Source organism: Lipotes vexillifer, unplaced genomic scaffold, assembly GCF_000442215.2.
Source record: "Lipotes vexillifer unplaced genomic scaffold, Lipotes_vexillifer_v1.1 scaffold311, whole genome shotgun sequence".
NCBI classification, from domain to species: domain Eukaryota; kingdom Metazoa; phylum Chordata; class Mammalia; order Artiodactyla; family Lipotidae; genus Lipotes; species Lipotes vexillifer.
In genome coordinates, this window is record NW_006791012.1 from 6,315,549 (window position 1) to 6,340,830 (window position 25,282).

The 25,282-nt window shown below is 45.3% G+C and overlaps 1 protein-coding gene across 1 annotated transcript; it reads right to left on the minus strand.

The window, feature by feature from the left end:
• Positions 1-13,692: 13,692 nt before the first annotated feature.
• B3GNT2 (UDP-GlcNAc:betaGal beta-1,3-N-acetylglucosaminyltransferase 2) lies at positions 13,693-14,886 on the minus strand. Its single transcript, XM_007464129.1, has one exon. The coding sequence runs from the start codon at positions 14,884-14,886 to the stop codon at positions 13,693-13,695; it is 1,194 nt and encodes a 397-aa protein (XP_007464191.1).
• Positions 14,887-25,282: the final 10,396 nt, after the last annotated feature.

Sequence of the window (25,282 nt, forward strand, 5' to 3'; positions counted from 1 at the left end):
GAGAGTAAATCCTAAGAGTTTTCATCACAAGGAACAAATATGTTTTTTCTTTTTCTTTTATTTTGTATACATATGAGGTGATGGATGTTCACTAAACTTACTGTGGTAATCATTTCATGATGTATGTAAATCAAATCATTATGCTGTACACCTTAAACTTATACAGTGCTGTACATCAATTATATTTCAACAAAACTGGGGGAAAAAATCAGGTGACACCCCCCATCAAAATAAAATAAAATAAAAAATAGACTTAGCAACTGTGTGGAAAGAGAACAACAAATACCACCTGATATCACTTATAATGTGGAATCTAAAATATGATACAAATGAACTTATTTACAAAACAGAAACAGACTCACAGACATAGAAAACAAATTTATGGTTACCAAAGGGGAAATAGGGTGAGGGAGGGATAAATTAGGAGTTTGGGATTAGCAGATACAAACTACTATATATAAAAGAGAAACAAAAGGTCCTACTTACAGCACAGGGAACTATATTCAGTATCGTGTAATGAAACTAATGGAAAAGAATATGAAAAAGAATATATATATATGTATATGTATGTATATATAACTGAATCGTTTTGCTGTATACCAGAAACTAACACAACATTGTAAATCAATTACGCTTCAATTAAATAAATAAATAAATAAATAAATAAAAAGAGTCAGCAACTGTGTGGAACAAACACTCCCCTGCTCTTTCTCCCTTTCCTCTCTGGGGACATTTTGCTTGTTATACTACCTTTTCTTCCTTCAACAAATATTACCTTGTTCATCTATTCATTCGTTCAACAACTGTCTATTAAGCTCCTATTATGGACAAGATACAGAGGTAAACACAACAGATACCTGCCCTCAGAGGACTTTTCACCTACTTTCATGTGAAAACTGAGTGGAAGAGAACAAAGATTAAACTCAAATTAAATCAGTCAATCTGGTTAGTAAAAAAATCTTAGGAAAAACACTTGGGAAACGTATCTATTCACTCACATACATCTTCTCTGGACAAATATTACTATGTTTCGCATATTCATTCATTCAACACCCACCCCTTGAGCTCCTGTCATGGGCAGGTACAGAGGTGAACAGGACAGACACACCTCTGCCCTGTGGGTGTGGATGGCAGACTACGTGCAAAGAAACCAGTGCTCTGGGCTTCCCTGGTGGCGCAGTGGTTAGGAATCCGCCTGCCAGTGCAGGGGACACGGGTTCGTCCCAATCCGGGAAGATCCCACATGCCGCAGAACGGCTAGGCCCGTGAGCCACAACTACTGAGCCTGCGCGTCTGGAGCTTGTGCTCTGCAACAGGAGAGGCCGCGACAGCGAGAGGCCCGCACACCGCAATGAAGAGTGGCCCCTGCTCGCCGCAACTGGAGAAAACCCTCGCACAGAAATGAAGAACCAACACAGCCAAAAATAAATATTAAATTAATTAATTAATTAAAAAAAAAAGAAACCAGTGCTCTGAAGCCAATAAAGTGGAGGAACAGGACAGCAGGCACCAGGGACTCAGGGACGGACAAGACAGAACCGGCCTCATCCTGGGTGCACACCTAGTCTAACAGGGTGACTGATGGGAAAGCAGCGAAGTGACTGAGCCCGGAGACCACCAGCCCTTTGCCCTGACTGCACCCCTGAATCCAAGCAACCAGCTCACGGCCAGGCAGGGGTCTCACAGCATCATGGAATCACAATTACAGAATTTCAACATTGGAAGAGGCCTTAGGCCTCTGTCTCCAGAACTGGGAAGGAGTGTATGGACAACTGGGGGGAAACATTAAAAGGACACGTCTAAGTGGGCAGTAACCGTTGTAGAGCCCAATGTGTCCGTTACTGGTATTGGGGGAACAATGTGAGTCAATTGATTTGGTCTGTTTTGTGCAAGACTTGGAATTGAGGCCCTGCCTTACCCTTTTTCCCCCTTAAAATCTGGTGAAATTTCATTTTTTTAGTAGCAACTTTATTGAGATATAACTCATACCACACAATTCACCTCTTTGAAGTGTACGATTCAATGGTTTTTATTATATTCACAGAGTTGTACAACCATCACCACAATGAATTTTAGACCATTTTCATCTAAAGAAACGACATACTCCTTAATAGTCACTCCCCATTTCCCTCCTCCATCACCTCCAAGCCCTAAGCAATCACTAACCTGCCTTACCTTTTACTGCCTATTTGAAATGAAAAGGTCACATGCTCTGTGAGCCTCAGTTTTTTTCATCGAGTAACACATCTTCTCGGTGGCCACACACCTTCATCAACAAACACTGTGGGTCTGTGAGTAGAACCCCAGGCTCTGCACAGTGGGGCACCAGGGTGGAGCTGGGGTCAGACTCTCGGAAGACAAAACCTGAGTTAGGTGGCCGACGGAGGGGAAAAAAATCTCTGGACAGTGGGGTCAGAGGCCAAAGGGCAAATACAAGCTCAGGGCCGGGGACCTGGGCAGAGATGCCACAGCGCTAGTGGCATTTCCTGGGACAGTGATGGCCTTGCACGTCCTCCTTTGGCAGGCCCAGAGAGACAGTCCCACAGCGAGGTAAAGCCCTTACACTTTGGAGTCAGATGCCCCAAGTATAAGTTCTGGGTCCTGACTTGCTGGTTGTGTGAACTTGAGCTGACATAACTTCTTAAGCCTCGCCTGCCTCATCTGTGAACTGAAGGAGGAAACTGGGACTGGGCTCGATGGATCACATCTCACAGATGCACTGAACTCCCCTCCCAGCAGCCAGAGCACTTTGCACCCAGCAGCAACGCAGTCACTCCCTCCAACAGGCCCAGAGGTCTTGCCTCCCCACGCCTGCCAACACCAAGCACACTTTCAGGAATGGTCACATCGGTTATGAAAGCAGGGGATGGTTCCAACCTCTGCAGCTGTATGCTGCCCAGCCCCAGCTCGCTCAGGCCCTGGAGAGCCCTGTGCAGCTTGGAGCACAGAACCTTCTAATGAGCACCCACCCACCTTCCCCTCACAGCTGGTACCAGCTGCTCGTTACCCCACTGGAGCTGCCAGGGTCTCCCTCACCTGACTGTGAGGCCCCTTGGGGGTACCTCACCCCACACTCCGGCTGCAGACGCAGCTAAGCACCTCCCTCTCCCCAATCTTCTCCCAGCCCACCAGCATCTTCTTCTCCCAAGGAACTGGATGTTACACACGCACACACTCACGTGAGCACACACACGCCTCTTCCTTTTCTTTTTTTAGCTCTTCACATGTCAACCAGAGCTAACACTTATAAACTGAGCCTATAAACTTGACCCTGAAAGAGAAGCTGTAAACTCTCTCATCCGGGGATCTCCAGACCGGCACTGAACACATGCTGGGAGAAAGGAGACTACTTCCTACTCCCTGCTGCCTGCCTCCTAGATCTTTCCACCCAGATTCTTTGGCCTAAGACAAGTACATCAACTCCCATCCCCAGCTGCCTCCTGGGAGAAATCGACCTGAAATTGGGTGCCTTGGTGTAGGAATCTGGAGGCATCCACAGCTGGGCTCAACCTAGAACTCAGGGACGGAACTAGGCTTCTTGGCGTCAGCCAGGACCAAGAAACCCAACCCCGGCGAGCTTGAGAGGAAAGGAACGCATTGACTCACATAGCTGGGAAGGGCAGACGGTGGACGTGGACGCAGGGCTCAAACGCTACCATGTGTCACCATCGCCCTCTCCACCCCCACTTCCCGCTTCCACACGGGTCGCCCTTGTTTGTTTCCTCTGCCGATGGGAAGCTTCATGAAGAGAGTCAGGGAGCTGTGGCCGGGCAATTCCATCAGCCCCGAAGAAGAAGAGCACCCCTCTCCCAGCGCTGGGAGGACTCCCGTGGGTCCTGACTGGTCACGTGCCCAACCCTCCAGTCCCGGGGCTGAGTCTGCTTCCAGAAGGAGGATGGAGAAAAGTGTGCTGCAGGCAAAAACAGTAGCTACAACAGTCCTCTGCATGGCAGCTATTTTCAAACATGCAAAACTTCATCTCTGTGTCAAAATAGAGCCTGAGTGCTCTAAAGTACGGCAAGAGTCTGGGAGGCTGAGAAGGCTGCCAAGAAAAGCCATTCTGCAAACAAAACTGTGTGTGCTAGAAGGACAAGGAACCTCCTGGAAAGCAGTTTGTAGCAGGCCTCCTTGAGAGCACTGGCATCTCCTGACCTTGGCCGAGGAGCCCCTGCTCTCATCTAGGCGAAGCCAGGGTTGCTTTACTTGGGCATTGTGCAGGAAGGGAGGGCTCAGGGCTCCCTCCACCCCTGACCCTCCCCCTTAGAGTGACCCCTGAAGGTGGCTCAGAGCAGCAACCCACCGCCTCGCTGGAGAAAACTCCACCACCTTCTATAGAAGGAGGTCTGCCTCTGGCTAATTCCTGCTTCAAGGCCTCAGCCAGGTGGGCTCTCCTTCATCCTGTCCCTGCAGGTCCACAAGGAGTGTGACCGTGGGTCCTCGGGTTCTGGTCCAGACTTCCACCGTGAATGATATGGGCCAGCAGGCCTCCCCAGCCAAGGCCCCCTCTAAAGTAAGCACATCCCACAAAGAGACATGAGCACTCCTCCTGTTAGCAGGCTTTCCCCTCACCCTGGAGTAACAATAGGCTCTTGCCCCACCCCGACCCCCATGTGCCGAGACGCCTCCAGCTCTTCTGTGCCCTTCCTGAGGCCACAGACAGGAATGAATGTCTTTTGAATGAGAAAGCCAACCCCAAAGTGAGGAAGTGACCAGTGCAGGTTGGATCAGCAGGGTATGCAGAGGATAATGAAGGGAACAGTAAAGGTAGCCAACACCAGAGGAAAACCAGGGACAGAACTGGGACGGAGGCAGCAATAAAAGTGATGATGAAAAAAACAACAGCTATATTCCTTGAGCACTTACTACACGCCAGGCCTTAAGTGCTTTAGATGCATTAACTCAGTCATTTGTTAGTTTTAAATGTACAAATGCCCTCCAAGATATTTCTTAACTACAAAGAGAAAGTACCTTACAGAGGAGAAACCAGGTTAAACAAAGGTTAAAATTGCCAGGAATGGGACATATTGACACCAGGAGCCCCCAACAGGATGCACTGAGGACAAAACACCACCTCTGTGGTATTCTTGCCAAAAATACAAAACCTCATGCAAATCGTGAGAAAACGTCAGACAAGCCCAAGTTGTAGGACATTGTACAAATAACGAGTACACTTCAAAAAGATTAAAGTCAGGAAAGGCAGGGAAAGGTTTAGAAACTAATTGATTGCAGAAGGCCAAGGAAAAATAACTACATGTAATGTGGGACCTTGAACAGGAGCCTAATGGACATTAGTGGAAAAAACCAGTAAAATCCCTATAAGGTCTGTAGTGTAGGTAATAGAATTAGAGCAGTACTGATTTCCTGTTGTTGGTTGGTTGGTGTTCATTTTGATCGTGATGTGGTTATGTAAGATGTTAACGTTAGGGAACGTGGGGTGGACATATATGGATACTGTCTGCTCTACAACTTTTCTGGAAACAAAAAATTAATTCAAAATTAAAATTTTAAAATTATTTTTGAATTTCAAGTTTTCTAAGTGCAAGATTCCCCAAACAAATCAATCCCATCTCAGAAGAATAACTTACAGGGTTGGTCTACCAGCAATGAAAAATGCCCAGACTTTGAGTAAAGCAGAAAATATTTGGTTTGCCATATTATTAAAAATCTGCCACAGCTGAGTTTTTAAAATTGTTATAATAGCTCCTATTTGTTGAGCAGGTACTCAGTGGCAGGGACCGTGCCAGATCATTCCAATAAGCACCTCTGCGATTTCTGGAAGTGTGACCAGCAAGACAGACCATGAAACGCCCCTCCCCTGCCGCATGGGCCAGCGGGCTCTCCATGGGGTTGTGATGCATCTTCTGTTCATCTTGTTCTCCAATCCAGCAGGACTCCATGAGTGAGAAGTTTCTCTAGCTTTTCTGACCATGCATCACAGCCCCTCCTTCTTCATTCCTTTCACAGTGACTCACTCTGGGAGGCTTTCGAAATCAAATAAATAAAGGCATTTCCCACCAACTCTAAGCCCGACAACTTTAGCCCTCAATACTCATTTCTTACATCCCACAAGAGGAAAAATACATGTGAGATTACTGCTATTTAAGAGGTTCGGGATTGCCCAGGTCTGATCATTTTCTTGGTTCTTCTCTCCTTGTGCCTCTCTGGGGTTCTCCCATCTCACCAGCCAGGAGGATAAGAGCAGACCAGAGGCCACACAATCTGCAACTCTGGCTCCTGACTGACTGCCGCTCCAGTGTGCTGGGCCTCAAGGTTCCGACGGGCAGAACAGACAGGACTTGAGCCTTGTTGCCATTCTGGACCATGGCACCTGTTGTCTGACCCTGGGTCTCTGCACAGTGAGGTTTCCTGCTAGGCCCCTCCAAGCTTGCCCCTTGGCTAACTTTGCGACGTGCCAACAAAATTCTGTTTCCATCCTTTTCTCTACCCACAGACTGGAAATAAATCATCCAATGATTGGTTAACATCTCATGACTGTATCCCATTTTGCAATGAGGTGGGACAAGTGGGAAAAGACATTCTGAGCCCAGTGCCTTGAACCCTTGACCGAGAGGAGGAAGAGTCCAGAGGGCCACTGATTCAAAGGAGGCGAGCGCCGGGCCTCTGTCCAGGGAGAGCTTGGGTAGGACCAGACCAAGGCGAGGAAGGCCTGGCCACCTCCCGCCCACTCAGGAGTTTTGGGCAGCTGAAGGGGTGCTGGCTGGGCAGGGCTGGGTGTCTGTGAACAAGCCCCAGAGCCCCCTTCCCCGGGCCAGCCCTCACTCCCACCCCACCCGTCAGTAGCTGCTGCCCAGGGGACAGTGTGGAGGACAGGGCAGGGGGAGACAGCTCTGGCCCAGGCCCTTTCAGGCCAGTTCCCATTGTCACCACCAGGATAATAAAGACAAACAAGGGAGGGAAGGAGAGGCCTCGTGCCAAGGCAGTCAGAGGAGGGTTGAGGGTGCTTTGAGGGGGAGCACAGGGCAGATATCGACAAGGACAAGGCAAGGTAGCAAGTGCTCTGCCCCAACAACAAAGGAACTGACCTTGAATACTCATCTTCTTCTTTGATCAGAGGGGCATTCACACATCCACCACGCTCCTGGGCAGCCCAGAGCCACGTGGAGGGGAACTGAAGGTCTGCACCCGAACCCTACCTGCCCCAGAGGTAAAAGCATTCAAACAGACCAGGAGCCAAGGGACAGTCCTTTTAAGTCAGGGGAAAATTTCGTAGAAACCATAAAATGGAACCCCTCCCATTTCGTAAGGCCTCCCCCAGACCTGGGGCCTCAGAGAACCATTTCCCCAGGATGGGGGGTGGGGGCAGGGGGGACACCTGGGGGGTCTGACTGTGACTGTAAGTCTATAAAGTGGACAAGTGTGACGCCGAGAGCGTGCTCGGCTTCAAAGCAGATCTGTCCCTACAGGGAGAAGACAGGTAGGCAGGTCCTGCAGAGGAGGGACTGAGTGAAGGGCAGGAGGGTGGCAGAGGAGGAGAGGTGGGCAAGAAATGAACTTGGAAGGTTTCCCACTGGTTTCTTCACTGGAGGTAGACTGAAGAGTGGGGTTCAGTGGTGGGAATACTGGGAAGCGGTGCAGCAGGAGGACCCTAAGGGAGAGGCCCGGCAGGAGGCTGTGGGAGCAGCGTGGGCAGCTCAGAACCAGAGAGCTGACAGGATGAAGGAGCAGAGGATTTTGCGGTGGCGCAGATGGGTGAGGAGTGCCTGTTGCACAGGGTGGGCAGGAGAGTGTGGGGTGAAACGCCGCAGAGGTCAGGGGCTAGGAGGAACAGCCTGGGGACCCCAGTTCAGAATAGAGTACGGTCAGAAGCGCTGGCCTCCTCCCACTACTAAAACCACCTTGAAATGACAATAAAGGAGACAACAATGAAGAAACCCAAGGCAGCGCTGGCAACGAACATGGTACCAGAAACAGAAAGATCTCCTCTCGGAAAGATGGAAAACACACGGAATTGTATTAATGGACAAACAAGAAGGAAAGCACAGTCCAGAACATGAATGAGAAAACGCTGCAGGGGATACGTGGCCGGTCTTCCCATGGGAGCCCCACAGAAGCTCCCAGGTTCGAGGAAGCAATGGGGGTGATTTGACTGAGAGCCTGGCTGCACACCATCTGGACCAGCACTGCCCCCCACCAAACACACACACACACACACACACACATACATACACAAGTTGGGTGAGCATGAGCTCAGATGCTTACATGCTAGGAAATGTTCCCTAAACTGAGCAGAGAGATGCAGTATGTGGGTTGGGAGAAGCTAAGCAGAACACCCCAAACAAGCCCAGAGCAAAAAAAGGAAAGGCAGCTCCAGCTTCTGGGGTCAAATCTACCTGTTCCCCACCTGCTCAGCCCCTGAAAGGACATCGGCCTAAACCAAGACACACACTCGAAATGCAGGGAAGTGGCCTTTTGGGTGAATAGTCTTGAAAAAGAAATCTTTCTCAGGAACTCATAAAGTCAGTTCAATCCTTCATTCACAAAAATGACAAATAATCACTTAATATTCTCTTCATAACCAAGCCCTTAGAAAATCTGTGGATTATCAAAATAAAAGTCTAATTTATTTTCTTATAGGAAGTCATTGCATCCATAAAGAACAGGCGGCTATGGAAAGAGGAGTATTCAGAGAACAAGATATTGCTTTGGAAATTTTTTTTAAAAGTAAAAGACATAGCCAAAATAAATAATTTCTGTAAAGGGCTAAGTAACAGAACAGTTATGACTGAAAACTAAATTGTTTCTGTCATGGACTGTAATGATAGTTACAGCACAACCCTAATCTACTCAAAATCATAGCACACTTGAATGTCTCAATAGAACTATTACAAAAAATAGCCCAGCCCCTCCCCCCCCAGGGATGGAGGAGGGGTCCTTCTGACGCAAGTTTTCTGACTGTTCTTCAGAGATGCCCCAGGGGCTGAGCTCCAGTTCCATGGTGCCCGTTGGCTTAACACACACTCCTATTGGCTGTCTGCCTTCCCAACATCACTTCACCATGGACCATGCACCTGCACTTCCCAAAACACTAACTTGAGCTAGAATCCTCCTCTTTAAGATCTGTTTCTGGAAGAACCCCAACCAAGGGTAGGATAATATCTTTTTATTTTGATAAAATTATTTTAAAAGAAGAGGTGGTTGAAGTTGGTACCAGGATCAGAGTTACTGATGGCCTTTCAATAGAATGGTTAGGAAAGCCAATTTGGGGAAGGGCCTGGATGATGAGCTAGAAGAGAGTGTTAGTTGAAGACAGGCTAGCGACGGGCTGTATACAGGATGGTAGGATTCCAGAGCAATGAGTGAGCCCATGCTGACACTGAGGATGCAAGTTCTTCATGTGGTCGGCTTATTGCTTGCGTAGGATGAAAGAGCATTTCCCTGATACAGGGCAGCTGTTGGGAAGCTGCAAGCACCATTGTTCAACCGCCTGGCCCCTGACTTCGAAATAAGCCCTTGGATTACAATCAAATTAAAAACTCTACTTCTGCTGCTTCAGCGCAATCAATACATTCCCTTTCACAATGCACAACAGACAGGAAGAAAACAACTGCCAAAGCTCAGAAGCCACTACTATGGTTGCTTGGGTGAAAATTCCTAAACACAGATTAAAGTGAGAGAAGCAGGAAATGAACCCAAACAGGGCTCCATCTTTCAAATAAACCTAAATGAGGCTTCATCTTTCCATTTAAGGGCATACACACACACACACACACACACACACACACACACACACACACACATATACACACACTAATGCAGTACTTCAATTATTCTAAGATGTAATAGTTCATTTTTTAACACCCCCACAATTGAGGCACATATTGTACAATTGATACAAATCATATTGGGCTTTTTAGTGGTATATACAAAGTACTGAATCTTACAATTAATAAATATGGAATTTCATATGTGATGTGAACAAACAAGATTTTAGGGCCTCCTTAAAGACAAAAGTGCCTCATTCTTGGCCTCTACCTTTCAAGATATTAAGGGTGGGCTTCCCTGGTGGTGCAGTGGTTAAGAATCCACCTGCCAATGCAGTGGACACAGGTTCGAGCCCTGGTCCGGGAAGATCCCACATGCCATGGAGCAACTAAGCCCATGCACCACAACTACTGAGCCTGCGCTCTGGATCCCGTGAGCCACAACTACGGAGGCTGCGAGCTACAACTACTGAAGCACGCGCGCCTAGAGCTTGTGCTCCGCAACAAGAGAAGCCACCGCAATGAGAAGCCCGCACACCACAGTGAAGAGTAGCCCCCACTCGCCGCAACCAGAGAAAGCCCACGCACAGCAATGAAGACCCAACGCAGCCAAAAATAAATAAATAAATAAATAAGTAAATAAATAAATAAATAAATACATTTATAAAAGAAAAGATATTAAGGGCAAAAAAACTTTCAAGTGTACTGAGACCTAAATAAATCATGATAAATATTTTAATTTTTCAGATTGTTAACCCTAATTAGGTAAAGCTCAGTTTCAAAATTACTTGGCAGATGACCCTAGCATTTAAAAAATAAAACAAATATAGAATTAACATAAAGGAAAAATGAATTTATCCTATAATCTAGACAGCCCAGCACATGAAGTATTTACTTTCCTGTTCTAAACAAGAATTTTTACTTCATCTGACATTTTTCTTAAGGCAAATCACAGAAAAGTTAACTTTTGGCCCAAGTAAAGGCTTCTTTCATTTCAGCTTTCCTGGAAGTGAAAATAAGCCATCCTTTACCTTCATCAATGCTTTCTCCCTTCCTGCATCTAAGGGAAACAAGATAACCCAGAACATCAGACTTCCAGAGCACACCAATCAGGAGTAGAAAAGTAGGAGGTGGTCACACTTTGGGTGCCTTTAATTCTGGATTCAACTTCAAGTGAGACTCAAACTTCCTGCCCTTCTTTTCCATTCTCTCTCAACCAACTCAAGAAAGGAAATGAGGGTCAGGGATGGAAATGAGCTATTCTGGTCTCTTTCATCCTTTTCCTCTTAAGGTGTGGTTGGGTTTATGAAAAGTCCAAACTCTGGCAATGCTCATTTAGCCTTTTTGACCCTCAAACTCACAAACCCTCAAACTCAAAAACAACATGACTTGGGAGTAACCATGAAAAAAGGTCCAAAAAGCAGTTTCCACTGAGGCCTCAGTTATTGAACAGTTCTCCAAGAATGAATTAGGCTGTGATGCTTACATCCAAGAGATAGAAGCTCAGGTGAGAATCCAGCTCATGGGCACCAAGAGCCCTTGCACGGGATCAGTCAGTACCAACACTGAGCCCACGCATGTGGAAAGCTGTAACATCTAGTATCCCTTTGCTGAAAAGAGGGTCATCCCATGAGGTTGATGACCAGTGTTGTGGGCTCAGGTAACAACTGCATGAGAGCTTCTGTCAAATAAAGAAGAGCCAGAGAGCATCTCACCCACCAGACATTGTCAGCACCAAGGACTGATGTTCAAATAATGGCACATGTCAAAAAGAGGCTCACCAAAGGCCCTCAGTGGTCCTCCAAACATGTTTCAAAACCTGCTACATCTCTTCTTTCTCTGTAGACTTGAAATCTCAGTGAAGGAGACTCCCTAAAAGAAAAAAATTAAATCTTCCTCAGAGGAGAAATCTATTACTTAAGAACAGATGGTCAAGTTACATGGACACAAGCAATTTGTGAACCAAATGCCTATGAATGCTCTGAGAGCTTCATTACTCGTCTCTAAACCTGATGTGGTGATGTGGCCACCACCCTCTACTCACAACCACTGGAGCAGAGAGGTCAGATGCAGGCACATGAACCCTTTAGAAGGACCAAGCTTACAAATCTTCAAACCCATATCATATCAAGTATCTGTGCCCTCATACTCGCTTACATGTATGGCCTCAACATTCCCACTAGGAGAGGACAGTGTGCTATATGTTCTCACAACACTAATCCTTCTGTTTTTTGAGCTTCATCCAATGCCTACTTGATTTTAATTGAGCTTTAGCAGTTTCTTCTCAATAAAAGTCTAGGAAAGAAACTTGAGTGGTCAAAGCTGCTCTATGTCTCATCACCGTGGATACAAACCCCAAAATGGACATGGCTTAGGATGATACAATCTTTAAGACGCTGCTCCATTCCACTCACTCCATTTTCAGTGAGTATAAAGAGTTAAATCCTTTATACTCACTGAAAGTGGAAGCGTAAATAAGTATTCATACTCCTCCCTAAAGACTCTACATGGGAAAGCACTTTTAAGAATTTTAAATACAAAGACAGATGAAAAGGTATAGTTCAATATTACTGTAATAGTTTCTGGGGGGAAAAATGGCCTCTTTGGGGAAAATGTAATTAAATGCTGGAAACAGAGATTATAGGTTACACATTACACGTGACAATTAAAAATATGGTGACTTTATTTCCATCTTCTTACAGTCCCCAGTATCACATCTGGTAAGAATCTTCATATCTATAACACAAAAATGTCTCAAGAAAGCACGTTACAAGACAGTATATATAAGCAACAGTTTGGCAGAATTCTAGTTCTTATCCCCCCAAAAAAATTTCTAATTCAAAAATAACAATTAACTTTATTTAACATATGTTATACTTACTACTTAAAATACCATGCTCTAGTTAAATAACCAACAACACTGTATACAAATAAAATATTACACAAAATATATTTAAGAAAATGTTTTGGTATTTGATCTGAACAATAAATAAAAACACAGGCACTTCTACACTGAGACAGGAAAGCAGTCACTACTCAGGATAATAATTTTGTATAAGCAACACGTAATCATGTGGCAAGAATAGAATTCTGCAGTTTTAAACTGACAAACCACTGATAAAAAGGTCTGCAACTTCAATCTTTTCACTTAAAGTTCAAAAGTTACATATGCTTTCCTGGTCCACAATGAAAAATCATAAACACAATATGGTTACCAGGGTCAATTCAATCTTCAGTTTGAAGATTATGGAATCATACTCATTATTTTCAAATACTAAAAAAGAGAGAACTATGACGATACCACCCAGCAAATGAAATATAAGATAGTTAAGCTTTCTCCTTATTATGACCAAAAGACCATAACAAGATAAACTGGATGAATGTCACACGGTGATTCCCATTTTGCAAAACTGACTGATAAGATTAACCCAAGGAAATGTTGGGGCAGCAGGAAATTTCAACAGAAGTTAACTTTTCCAGACTATTTAAAAATTTCATCCAAATTTCATGAAAATAAATGTAATTCCATTTCACAAAAAGCATTGAGTCATATATAACAGTGTCTTTGTAGCCAGTAGGTTTATGAATTCCTAAATTGCAGATAATTCACTCATTATAATGGGAAATAGGATTACCATTATATGAGGGCAAAACAAAAATAACTTAACACGATCAGATTCCAGAAACACGATTTCAGATGACAAGGGGGACAAGTTAGAAAATAATGACCACTAGCCAGCAGGAAGGGTCAGAACCATTCATCCTGTCATATCCTACATAAAAATTAGGATCTTCTGCTTTCCCTCTTCAGAAAGTACTACATTGAAAGGTTTAGAGGCCCTCATATGGCTACTACTCATAAAGGCAGTTTTGATGGTTTTACATAGAAATTACCTCTAATGTGAGAGAACACAACATGGGAACTATTCGAGATACACCTTTCTATGCAAAATTTAGTTTTGTACATAATTCAGCAACTTAAATGAGCATTTTGCAACCGAGACCAAATATTAATCATCTCTTGAGGTTTTCTACTATGTACCAACATCAAACCTACATAGGAACAAATGTTATTCCTGTTTTTCTCTTCTATATCAAATGTCCTGAAGCCTTTGTGTTTCTCTGGAACGAGGCCAAGTTTCTGAAGGCACATTCCAGTATAAACATCATCAATGGGGTAGAGAAGGACCTGGTCAGTTACATTGTATAGCCTCAGGGCCAGGTGGCCAGAGTACAGGAATCCACCTCCCCCTGCATAAGGTGGGTAGATGCCAGTGTAAACAACTTCCGGGATGTAGTACTTGAGTTTCTTATCACGATGAGGTCCAGCATTGTGAATCACATCACCTATAAACAAATCTTTGACTTTGTTCTTGGATAAGCTATTCAAGTAATTCAGGATGTGATGGGTGTTCACAAAAACATCATCATCACCCTTGAACACGAACTCAGCATTTGGGCAGGAAGTGCTCACCCACCTGAGAAAGAGTACTTCTTTCAGAGATAAGTTGAAGAAGGTGTCTCTGTAGTTCCACATAAGAATGTCTTGGTGTTTCTCACTCTCAAATTTCAGCATATCTGAAAGGTCAGGATGGTTGTCCTCTGGGGAGGTCTGGCCCAGTAAGAAGACTCGCACCACTGTTTGGTTCCCCACATTGGTTTCTTTGCCCCAAGATTCCCGAATCGCTTGCCTTCTGTCGAAATGTGAAGTAAGGGACTTAATCGCCAGCAATAAGAAGGGCTTCTTTGCACACTTATCAGGTTGATCTATAAGCAATGAATAATTTCGACATCTCAAATACAACAGAAAGTCTTTAAATCTGTCTGGCAAACTGTCGAAACCTGAAACTACTGACGTGACCCTCAGGTCAGGTTCACAATAATTCAGATGGCTTATGTTGGAAAATCCGTATGCTTCCCCTGTCTGGTTGGCTAACATGTTCAAAATGGGATTGTACTTCCTGTTCAGCTTTTCTTGTTCCCTGTTCCAATATGCCTTGGGAGGGTCAGATATCTTCCAGAACTTTTCTTTGGGTATTATTACTTCCCCTTTTCCATTTTTTTCTTGGCTACTGCTTTTGGAGACTTCCACAATCAAATAAATGAAGACATTTACCATCATCAGGATTCCCAACAACTTTATTCTTCGACGTCCAACACTCATTTCTCATATCTGAAATAAAAGAGAGGAGCATTGTATTGATTAGATTATTATTAATTGCATTTGCTCACATGTCACTTGCCAGAATAGTGGTTTAGAGCACAGATTCTAGACTTGCACCGCCTGGGTTCAAATCATGGCCTTATCATCCTAGATTCAAGTTCTGTGACCTTGGGCAAGTTGTATAACCAATGTCTCAGCTTTTCCATCTGTAAAATGCGGATAATAACCCACTTCATAGGACGGTTGTGAGAGCTATATGCCTTTATATGTAAGCTTTTAAAACAGTGGCTGGCCTATAGCGAGCTGTGTATAAATGACCCTTAACGCTGTGGCTGTTTTGGACACCGGAGGGCAAAGATACGCATTAACTAGATAATTCACAGGTGCTTCAACTTCCTTGCTTACACAAGGACATATACAAATCAGTGTGCTGCAAACGGATGTGCTCACAATTCATAGTAACAGATACAGTTTATATTTGTTATTATGTACATACCTGCACACACACATAACTGTATTTATGTGAGTTGCAACATGTGCAGTTCCATGTCATTCACTTTGATCCCCTATTTTACTCTATTTTTTAAAAATGGTGGCCACAACCTTGAATTGTTTCCTGACCTTCCATTTTACAGATGAGGAAACCAAGGCAGAAAGATTAAGACACTTGCCCAGGGCTGCAGGGTTAGGAGGTGGAGGAGACACTAACCACACTGAATGTTCAGAGAGATGAAACCAGCTTCACACCAGCTTCATCCAAATCGCCCACAACTGAGACCAACCAAAATGTCATCAACAGACGAATGGATTATGAAACTGTGCTATATTCATACACTGGAACAACCCCTAGCAATAAAGAGGAAAACTACTGCTACGAGCAACAACAGTGTAGTGAGGGAGAGAGAGACCTCAAACTCCATTTATGTTAGGTTCAAGAAGGCAAAATTAATCTAGGCCCTAGAAATCTGAAAGTGATAGGGGTAGGGGTTTTGAATGGAGAGAGTTAGGAGGGGCCTTCTTGGGTATAGAAATATACTGTGTATGTCTTGATATGGATGAGGTTTCATGGGTATATTATATTTGTCAAAAGTCAAACTGTATTCTTAAGATCCCTGCTGTTTATAGCAAGAAGGAAAAGAGAAATGAAAATGACATTTTAGTGAAATATCAAAGGCCAAGAATAGATTTCAGGCTGTGGGCAACAGAACAAAGAAAGAGTAATGAGATGGTTTGCTGGGGTTGTAACTGCAGAGTTCTAACACTAGTGAGACAGATGGCCCAAGAACAACCAGTTAGATAAGCTTGACATGAAAAGACAACCCCAAAAAGTGGAATGGCAATACTCGGTATAGAATTTTCTTATCAGGTTGGGACCTCCCTGGTGGCACAGTTGTTAAGAATCCGCCTGCCAATGCAGGGGACACGGGTTTGAGCCCTGGTCCGGGAAGATCCCACATGCCGCAGAGCAACTACACCCGTGTGCCACAACTACTGAACCCACGTGCCACAACTACTGAAGCCCACGAGCTCTAGGGCCCACATGCAACAACTACTGAGCCCACGTGCTGCAACTAATGAAGCCCAGGCGCCTAGAGCCCGTGCTCTGCAGCAAGAGAAGCCACTGCAATGAGAAGCCCGCGCACTGCAACAAAGAGTAGCCCCCGCTCGCCGCAACTAGAGAAAAACCCGTGCACAGCAACAAAGACCCAATGCAGCCAAAAACAAATTAAAAAAAAAAAAAAAGAATTTTCTTATCAGGTTAATTCTACAGCTGAGACTTCATCCTCAGAAAAGAATCCCAAAGAAGTATTGCTTCTCCGGCACGGTGCATTATCTTGATACAGGGAGCCTCTGAAGTAGGTATTGTTATTTTTATTACCATTTTATACCTGAGGAAACAGATTTAAAGAAGTAACTGTGTTAAGGGCAGAGCTGGAATCCTAGCCAAGGTAACGGGGGTTCTAAGACCACCATGTCAAATGGTAGCCACTCTTCTCTGACCTCTAGAACAAAATGGGTTTTTTTATTGGGGGGGGGGCTGCAGTTAATAAACATTGATTCTTCTAAAATTTCAATGCAAAATGTGAAAGTTCAAAAAGGAAACAGTTTGGTATCACTGGAGGAGCATGAGGTTTTGTTTATTATTATTATTTTTAATTTATTTATTTTTGGCTGCGTTGGGTCTTCGTTGCTGAGCGCGGGCTTTCTCTACTTGCAGTGAGCGGGGGCCACTCTTTGTTGTGGTGCGCAGGCTCCTCATTGCAGTGGCTTCTCCTGCCGCACAACATGGGCTCTAGGCACGTGGGCCTCAGTAGTTGCAGCACGCGGGCTCAGCAGTTGTGGCTCGCAGGCTCTAGAGCGCAGGTTCAGTAGTTGTGGCGCATGGGCTTAGGTGCTCTGCAGCATGTGGGATCCTCCCAGATGAGGGCTCGAACCCGCATCCCCCGCATTGGCAGGCGGACTCCCAACCACTGCGCCACCAGGGAAGCCCTGTTTGTTTTATTAAAATTGAAGCATAGTTGACTTATAACATTATATTGGTTTCAGGTATACAACATTGTGATTTGCTACTTTTATAGATTATACTCCATACAACGTTATGATAAAATATTGACTATATTCCCTGTGCTGTCCATTACATCCTTGTAACTTATTGATTATGTATTTTAATCAAGGGTAGTGTTTATTCATTTATTTGTTACTATAAGATTTAAAAATTCACTGGGTTCTAACAAATAGTCTCAAGGCAGAAGTATTTGTCACGCTGAGAATGCTGTGAAGCTATCACTATGTTGAACAGCCCAGATTAGATCAATGGGAATTCACAAACTGTTTTGTGTCTCTTAAAATCTGTCCAGTAGATCCAAATCTAGTTGCCTGTATTTATCACTGCTAAATAGTTTCGGTTAAGGACATATAAGTAAAAGATGTTTTTATAAAACCAGTCCCTACACCATACCTTCCACTCCCCAAAGCCTCTACACAGCTGGAGAACATGGCAGATGATAAAGTTATGTGGGTGTTCTCAGCTCACCCAGGTAAGCAGCCTCCCATCACCACTCCGTTCTCCCCTCACTTCTCAACCACTACCCACCCTCCACCCCTCAAGAGTCCCACTACTGAGGTACCAAGAAAGGGCCTTCTTAAACTTCCTCCAAAGAAGGCGGTAAAAAACCCACAAGATATTCCCTACTCCTTAATTATAGTTTTAAAGGGCCCCAAGTCACACACACACAACCTGAATAGTTCATAAGTCTATGGTCCATGACCTCCTTAGGTCAGCTCCTTCCAAGTAAGCCTCTGAGCGCACATTTTATGCAAACTGAAGGCCAGTACATCTTCGGCACCCTAAACCTCTTTGTTATGGGCCTAACTTGCCAGGACAGGAGAGCTCAAGTGGACACTTGGAATGTATTTGTGTGGGTATCTGATACAATTAAAGAATTAGTCAGGGCTTCCCTGGTGGCGCAGTGGTTGCGAGTCTGCCTGCCGATGCAGGGGACACAGGTTCGTGCCCCGGTCCGGGAAGATCCCACATGCCGCGGAGAGGCTGGGCCCGTGAGCCATGGCCGCTGAGCCTGCGCATCCGGAGCCTGTGCTCCGCAACGGGAGAGGCCACAACAGTGAGAAGCCCGCGTACCGCAAAAAAAAAAAAAAGGAATTAGTCATCTTATTAGCAAATAAATCATGGATAGCTTTAAGTTGGTTTTTTTTTAGGCCTCCAGATTCGAGACAAAACACTTTCCAAAAACAAACCATTCTCTCTAAATTAGGATAACTTCCCTAAAGCTTAAGTAGCATTTGACCCAGTATCACTAGTCTTGCCCTTCATGTGAACAGGCTGAAAGGAGGACAAGGAAAAGTATGAGGGTGAACAGAGAAAGACTACAATGAGCAAGAAGATCTGGAAGGGAAAACAGCACACGCTATGAACAGCTAACTACTTGGCAGAAATTTTCAACTCAGAAAAGGAGTATGGATATCAGTAGACTATTCCTGAAATTTCTACAGTAAAACAGGACAGCTTAAGGGAGAAAAAAAGAGAAGCACAGTACTTTTACATAGCAGGTCGTGAAACTATAAGTTAATTTTCCTAGGAAAAGATTCAGGGTGAATAATATAATTCCAGATAAATGAGCCAGTTATGCATCTAGACCTATGGATACCTGCAATCCAGCCAGAACCATCTGAAATGATGGTGTGAAGTTTTGTATCACGAAAAGCACCAATCCTTCCTTCAGGAATACTTTGAAGAGTGCATTAAGCTTGCTGACCCTTGCCAAGGTTTCCAGCTTTATCACGGCAATTCAGGCTTTTATTTCTGCCATCAAGACGAGCCAGGACCTCCCACATTCTCGGCCAAGACAGGGTTCTGTGGCTCTCAAAGGGACACCATCCTCCCCTTGTTTCAAGGATTTGAGTCCTTGATTCAACGATTCCAGAACATTTCCTGTCCATTTCTCATTTGTGCCCCCTCGGGGAAGCTGAGAGGATACCACTTTAACCAGGGAGAAAAACAAAGGCTCCAAGAGGGTTATAACTGGGCTACCTAAATGCCACCACAGAGTTAAGAGACCAGATGACACAGTCTTCTGGCTCCTAATCCAGGCCTTTTGGGATCTCCTCCTTTTTCTACAAGGCATGGCCACATTCTTGTAACCTGGTCCAGGTCAACAGTGAAGTCTCAAGGGCTGGCTCAAGGCTGAAAAGACCCAAGGCACTGGGTCACGGTACATTTGGTTGTTACAAAGAAGGAAATTGGAGCCTAGAAGTTCCCAGCCCCACTTCTGACAAGGGGCCAGCCTTCCTTTTCTAAATTCCCAAACGTGCAGCTTGGGCTAACTCTTGCCACTATTTCTAAAGGGCATTTCTTCCAAACCAACCTGAGAAGGAAGGGTGGGAAAACCACCCAGATTCTCAATTATACATTTCCATCGAGTATAAATGTCAACCTTCATTTGTGACCGAGGCACAGTCCCTCACATGAGAACTAGACTCTTACAATAAACCAAAGTTCATGGAAAGGAGGATAAAGCAGTGACCTCCATAAAAATATCTGTGGGAAAAAGCTCTCTGAATATTTGACTAAATATTCCCATTACAGACATAAAACCAATTCCGTGTCCTTTTTTGAGCAGGAAGTTACATTGCTCAAAAAGAATTTTGAGTAAGAAAACCTACCCTGAAGCTAGGGAAGATGTTATACAACCCTCACTGTGAAACACAGAATTTTTACTGTAACAGAAATAGAAAATCCCATATGCAGACAAAGAACAACCTTAGCTTTCACTTTGTACTTGGGAGTAGACTCTCCCCAACAGAGACTGAACAGTCTTAAAATTTCTAAAACACTTCGGTTGATTTTGTTTAACAACAACTTCCTTCTTTATTTTGCAATTAAAATATTTAGAAAGGTACAGACACACACAAAAAAATTTGTGTTACTGAAAATGGATTATAAAACAGTACAGACGCCATGCTTAAACCACGTGAAAATCCAGATAAGATACCACACAAAAACAAAACCGGGTTAATCAGGGTGGTAGGATTATAGGTTATTTTCATATTCTTTAATGCTGCCACACCATCTTCCCCCTTCAGCAGCCTCTACCACTCACATCTAGACTGCCTGGGATGGGGGCCGGGGCACGTCACACACAAATCCTAATGCCAGGTCCCCATTTCTAGAACCCACATCACTAGCCTGGGCCATGGCCCCCCAGTCCCAGACACTCCAGCCCTGTACTGGACCCTGCGGTGTTCAGCACAGGCTTTGTCACAACATCCATCCCTAGATCACTGCACACCTTTCCATGGGCCCATGCTCTCTGCCTGAAGCCATCTATTAGAGAGGACTCCTCAAAATAATAGTAAAATATGAACACTTATGGTTTATTTTAATAAATACTTAGGTACCACTGGCTATGTGCCAGGCACCAGTGATGCTATGAGGCAGATACTCAGAGAGGAGATTTAACTTGTCCAAGGTCACACAGCTGGCAGATGGCAGAGCCAGGATTCAAACCTAAGCGGCTCCTCCTAAAACTCCAGCATCTGAGTTTTAAACCATGATACACGTGAACACTGCAGCACAGGATTAGGACGTAAGGAACTAAAAGGATGATGGTCTGATTTTCAATGGTTAATCTTCTTAAAAGATTATTTTAAAAACTGTTTTTATTTAAAATTTTTAAAGCTTTATATTTATACATCTGAACCCTCAAAACTACCATCAGTCAAAGTCAGATATGAGAGGTAGGGCGGGGTCATAAGTAACATTTACTGAATGACTATTCTGTAGTCATTTCGTTTCCCAGTACGCAGTCTAAACAATCCCAATGTTTCATTCCTGGACACTAGACTGGGAACCACTAAAGAGGATGGTGCTAAAAGGTTCCCTCCAGTTCTGAAAGCGAAGTGCTGGCCAGAAGACATTTGAATGTGCCCACTGACAGCCACACAGACCCATTCTCACAAAGCTGAGTCAGAGCCTGACTCCTCCACCCCTAGGGACTCTGGCATGCTAGGCAGACAGCCACGAGTAGCTGGTCACGGACAGAAGAGCAACCACACCTGGACCCAGTCCAAAACCTGTGCCCAGGACTGCCTTTGCTGCCCGCACCCCCAGTACCAAAGTGAAAGATAAAAGAAAGGCAGCACCTTCCTGTAATCAGGAAATGAAATGACCAGCCACCCCATCTAGTCAGGCTGAGGCTTGGAGGCGAGAAATCCAAGTTCCTGATTCGGTCACGGGAGTCTGAGCAGGCGGCCTCCGTGTCTAGGGGCGTCCTGCTTCCTGCTCACTCTCCTGCGCAAACGGGACCCACAAATCCTCCAGGAGACAAAGAGCCCAAGCCCGCTGCCATACCACGGGAGCAGGGGACGTGTACGTCATTCTGCCTGCCCAACCTCCCCCATCCTCCCTCCAGAAGCCTGGTGAGAGTGGCTAAATCCTTACTTCCCAGGCTTCTAACATCTGTTGCCTGGTCCTTGCCAGACTTTTCCAGATTCTGCTCAGATAAAGAGACAGGGAGAGCTTGCAGCTAAGTGGGGCAACCTCCCAGCACTCACGGCAGACAGTGGGGTGGTGATAAGGGTGTGAGTGCAGCAGCTCAGTGGGACCAGAAGAGCTGGGCCATACCTAGAGCTCGTTCCTTAATGGGAGCAAGAAGCCTGGCCTCGGTTCTTGCCTGGGCTGGTGCCGGGGAACCCCAGGATTCCCCCCACAATCTCACCTAGAAGCTGGCATGAAGCGAGAACATGTGTCTGACTGTCTTCTGGTCTGTAAGTCCTAGAACAACTATCAGCTAAATTCAAGGAATTTGTTTCATAGTCATTAGCAGTACCCTTCATGTTCAAAATTTAAAGGGAAAAGTACATATGATGAATCTATTTACCAACATTCCCCCACAGGTGACATTATACATCAAAGTGTCTATAGGACGTGTTTTGGTCCCCATTGATTATAGTTCCCCCAAAACCCAATGTTGCTGATTTTCTCAAATGGTATTTATCATTTAAAATAAAATCAATCACTAAGGTCATTCTTTAAATAAACATGCATAGAATTTTCAGAAAAGGAGAAAGGAAAATTTAGTAAACAATGACAGGGAATTAACCCTCCCAGAGGCCGTCCTGCCCCTGCCTTTAGTAAAACTGGTAAGAATTTTAGATCTTCAGTGTATAAGATTATGTCATTATAAAACAAGGCTCGTAGATGTTTTGAGGATGGAAATGTTCCAGATCCATAGTTAGTCTGGTACCTGGAGTCAGAGAGCCCAGAATTAAATTCTGGTTATGCTACCTACTACTAGCTGTGTGACCTTATGCGAGTTGCTTGACTTCTCTGAGCCCCAGTTCCCTCATTTGTAAAATGGGGATGATATAACCTACCACACCAGGGTGCTATCTACTGTGCATTGGGCTTTCAATAGTTTTCCTTCACAGGTTCTGATTCCTCCTCCAAACACTAAGCACACTTCTCAAGTTTTGTCATTCATTGCCTCTTTTACAAATATTCTCTCTCTAGAAACCCATCTATCCATTGTCTTAAACATTACCTCCAGAAGAAGTATCACACGTTGACCCAGCTAACTCCAGGTAGTAAATGCCGTGTGGAGTTTCTCTTCCTGGGTCCCCCATCTGCAATGGATCAACTTCCCATGTGCACTCCCCAGCAGGACCTTGAATTGCTTCTTCCCCCTGCTTTACACATCCAGCACATCTGTGTTCCCACCTCTGTAACATCACTTGCACCTCCTCCTCACCTGCCCTCTATCCCATTCAGGCTCTGCCACTGGCTACTGCAGGAGCCCAATGCCTTACTTCCCACAGCTCCCAAATATGCCCTGTTCCCCAGCTACTCAGTCTTCAGCCCCTGTACATACATTCCCTTCTCACGCTGTTCCCTGGTTTGGTCACCACCACCAACATGGCACCGCTCCCTCATAGCCTACTGTAACTGTGTTGTCTTCTAAAATTCCTCTCTGCTCCATTCTTGGAGCTTAGGGCCTCATGGCCTCTTCCCCTCTTCTGTGAGTTCTCCTGCCCAAGGATATGCCCCAGCCTAAATACCAGCCTCATTCCTCCAATCTTCTCACTCACATGCCCTTCTGGTCCCTTTATGATGATTTGTGCTTCCTTTCACACCACCTCCTGCCAACATCCTCCATCTCCATACCATATACACTTGAACTCCACGACAGCAAACACATTTCTCTTCCAGAAAAATCCCAGCTTCACTCTGCCACCTGAGGAGTGCCCTCTGTCTGCCATGCCTTCCTGAAGAGCTTCTACTCCTAAATTAGGTCAAGTGTCACTCCTGAAGAGCCCACCTCCCAGGAGTTAGGGAATCCTCTGTGATCAATGTCTTCACCCTGCACCACCATTACCCCAGCACATGGCATCTGAATAGAAAGGTATTTGGGTCATCTGGTCAAGTTCACTGAATACAGATGTTCAGTAGAAATTAGATTAAATATACATGCCCTTTCTCCAAAGAGATGACACAGGAAACATCACTTATATGTGTGCTAGTCAACGACACATATGTATTTATAGAAATCTGTCTCACCTGGGCAGGTGCGGGCAAGATTTGAAGAGGTAAACTATGGTGAAAAGCCCAGCCCAGCCCCTCATTTCCCACAGGCAGCCCAGGCCCTCCAGTGTGGGAATGCAGGAGCGTGGGATTCAGTAGTGCTTCTAGGTGAGGGCTCCATCCCTCCCCTGGCAGCACACCCAAGCCAACTCTCCTTCATCCCATCCCCACAGAGAGGAGCCTCCACATTCCTTCCTGGTGAGGGGAGGACGTCCAGCAAGTGTTACCCCCACCAAGGCCATGATAGCAGAGGGACAGGGTGAACGTGTGTAAAGGAAGGCAGGCCCCGGTACAGACTGGAAGCTTGGGGGCATCTATTTACCTAGGTGGGAAACCATTTTAGAAAAGAAATGCTGCAATGCAGGCAATCACTTCTTGGGGAGCTTCACGTGCTTTGGAAGCCCTTGTTAAGAGCCTGTACGTGGCTGTGGTTTGGTAAGTGTTTCCCCTCCAAGCTCCAGGACCTATGTACAAACCAGTATAGTCTGGCAGGCTCTCAACAAGCCCTCAGAGAAATCCCTAGAAGATTTCTCTTTGATTCATCCTTCCGTTTGCTTAGTTGGGTTACATGGAATGTATTTCAGTCTGGGTCCAATCAGGAGGCAGAAACCACACAGTAATTCAAGCAGGGGAAGTTTAAAAATATAATAATTGAGTAACTAGAAAGACGGAATAGAACTCTAATGCCCTGCACCAGACGAAAAGTACCCAAGAAAGGACAAGCGTGGAAGAAAAGTTCAGAGCTTGTTGAAGTAGGTATAGGTGGCAGTTCCTGGGTGCCCAGGCCAGAGATGGTCCAGTCACCAGGAGAGCAGGAACAACCCTATGGGATGCAGGCACAAAGCCTGGAACACGCAAGAGTCCCTATCAGGAGGGTTTCAGGAAACAAACCTTGAAGACTGCTGGGACAGTGTGCAGAGAGAACGAGGGTGTGGAAGGAGTCATGCACACACAGGGAGTCCAGCTGCTGCTGGAACAGGAACTAGAGAGGCCTCCCTCTGCACAAGCTTAGCACGTCAATGCATGGCTCGGACAGGAACAGCTCAGGGCCACTGCTCAAGACAAAGATCAGGTGGCCAGCTCACTAGACGGCCAGGATCACAGGGCTCGCAGTGTGTATACATGTGGGGGCTGAAGAGAAGCAGCGACCTGGGCTGGGAACAGGCTCCCCCTTCTACCACGGCTGCCAGAGCCAGAGAGAGGACACAGCAGCCACATGCTAGAGCGAGCTGTGGCCTGCAGACCCGCAGGAAAAACAGCAGGCTCTACAGGAAGCCTGGTTCTAGACTCTGGGAATCA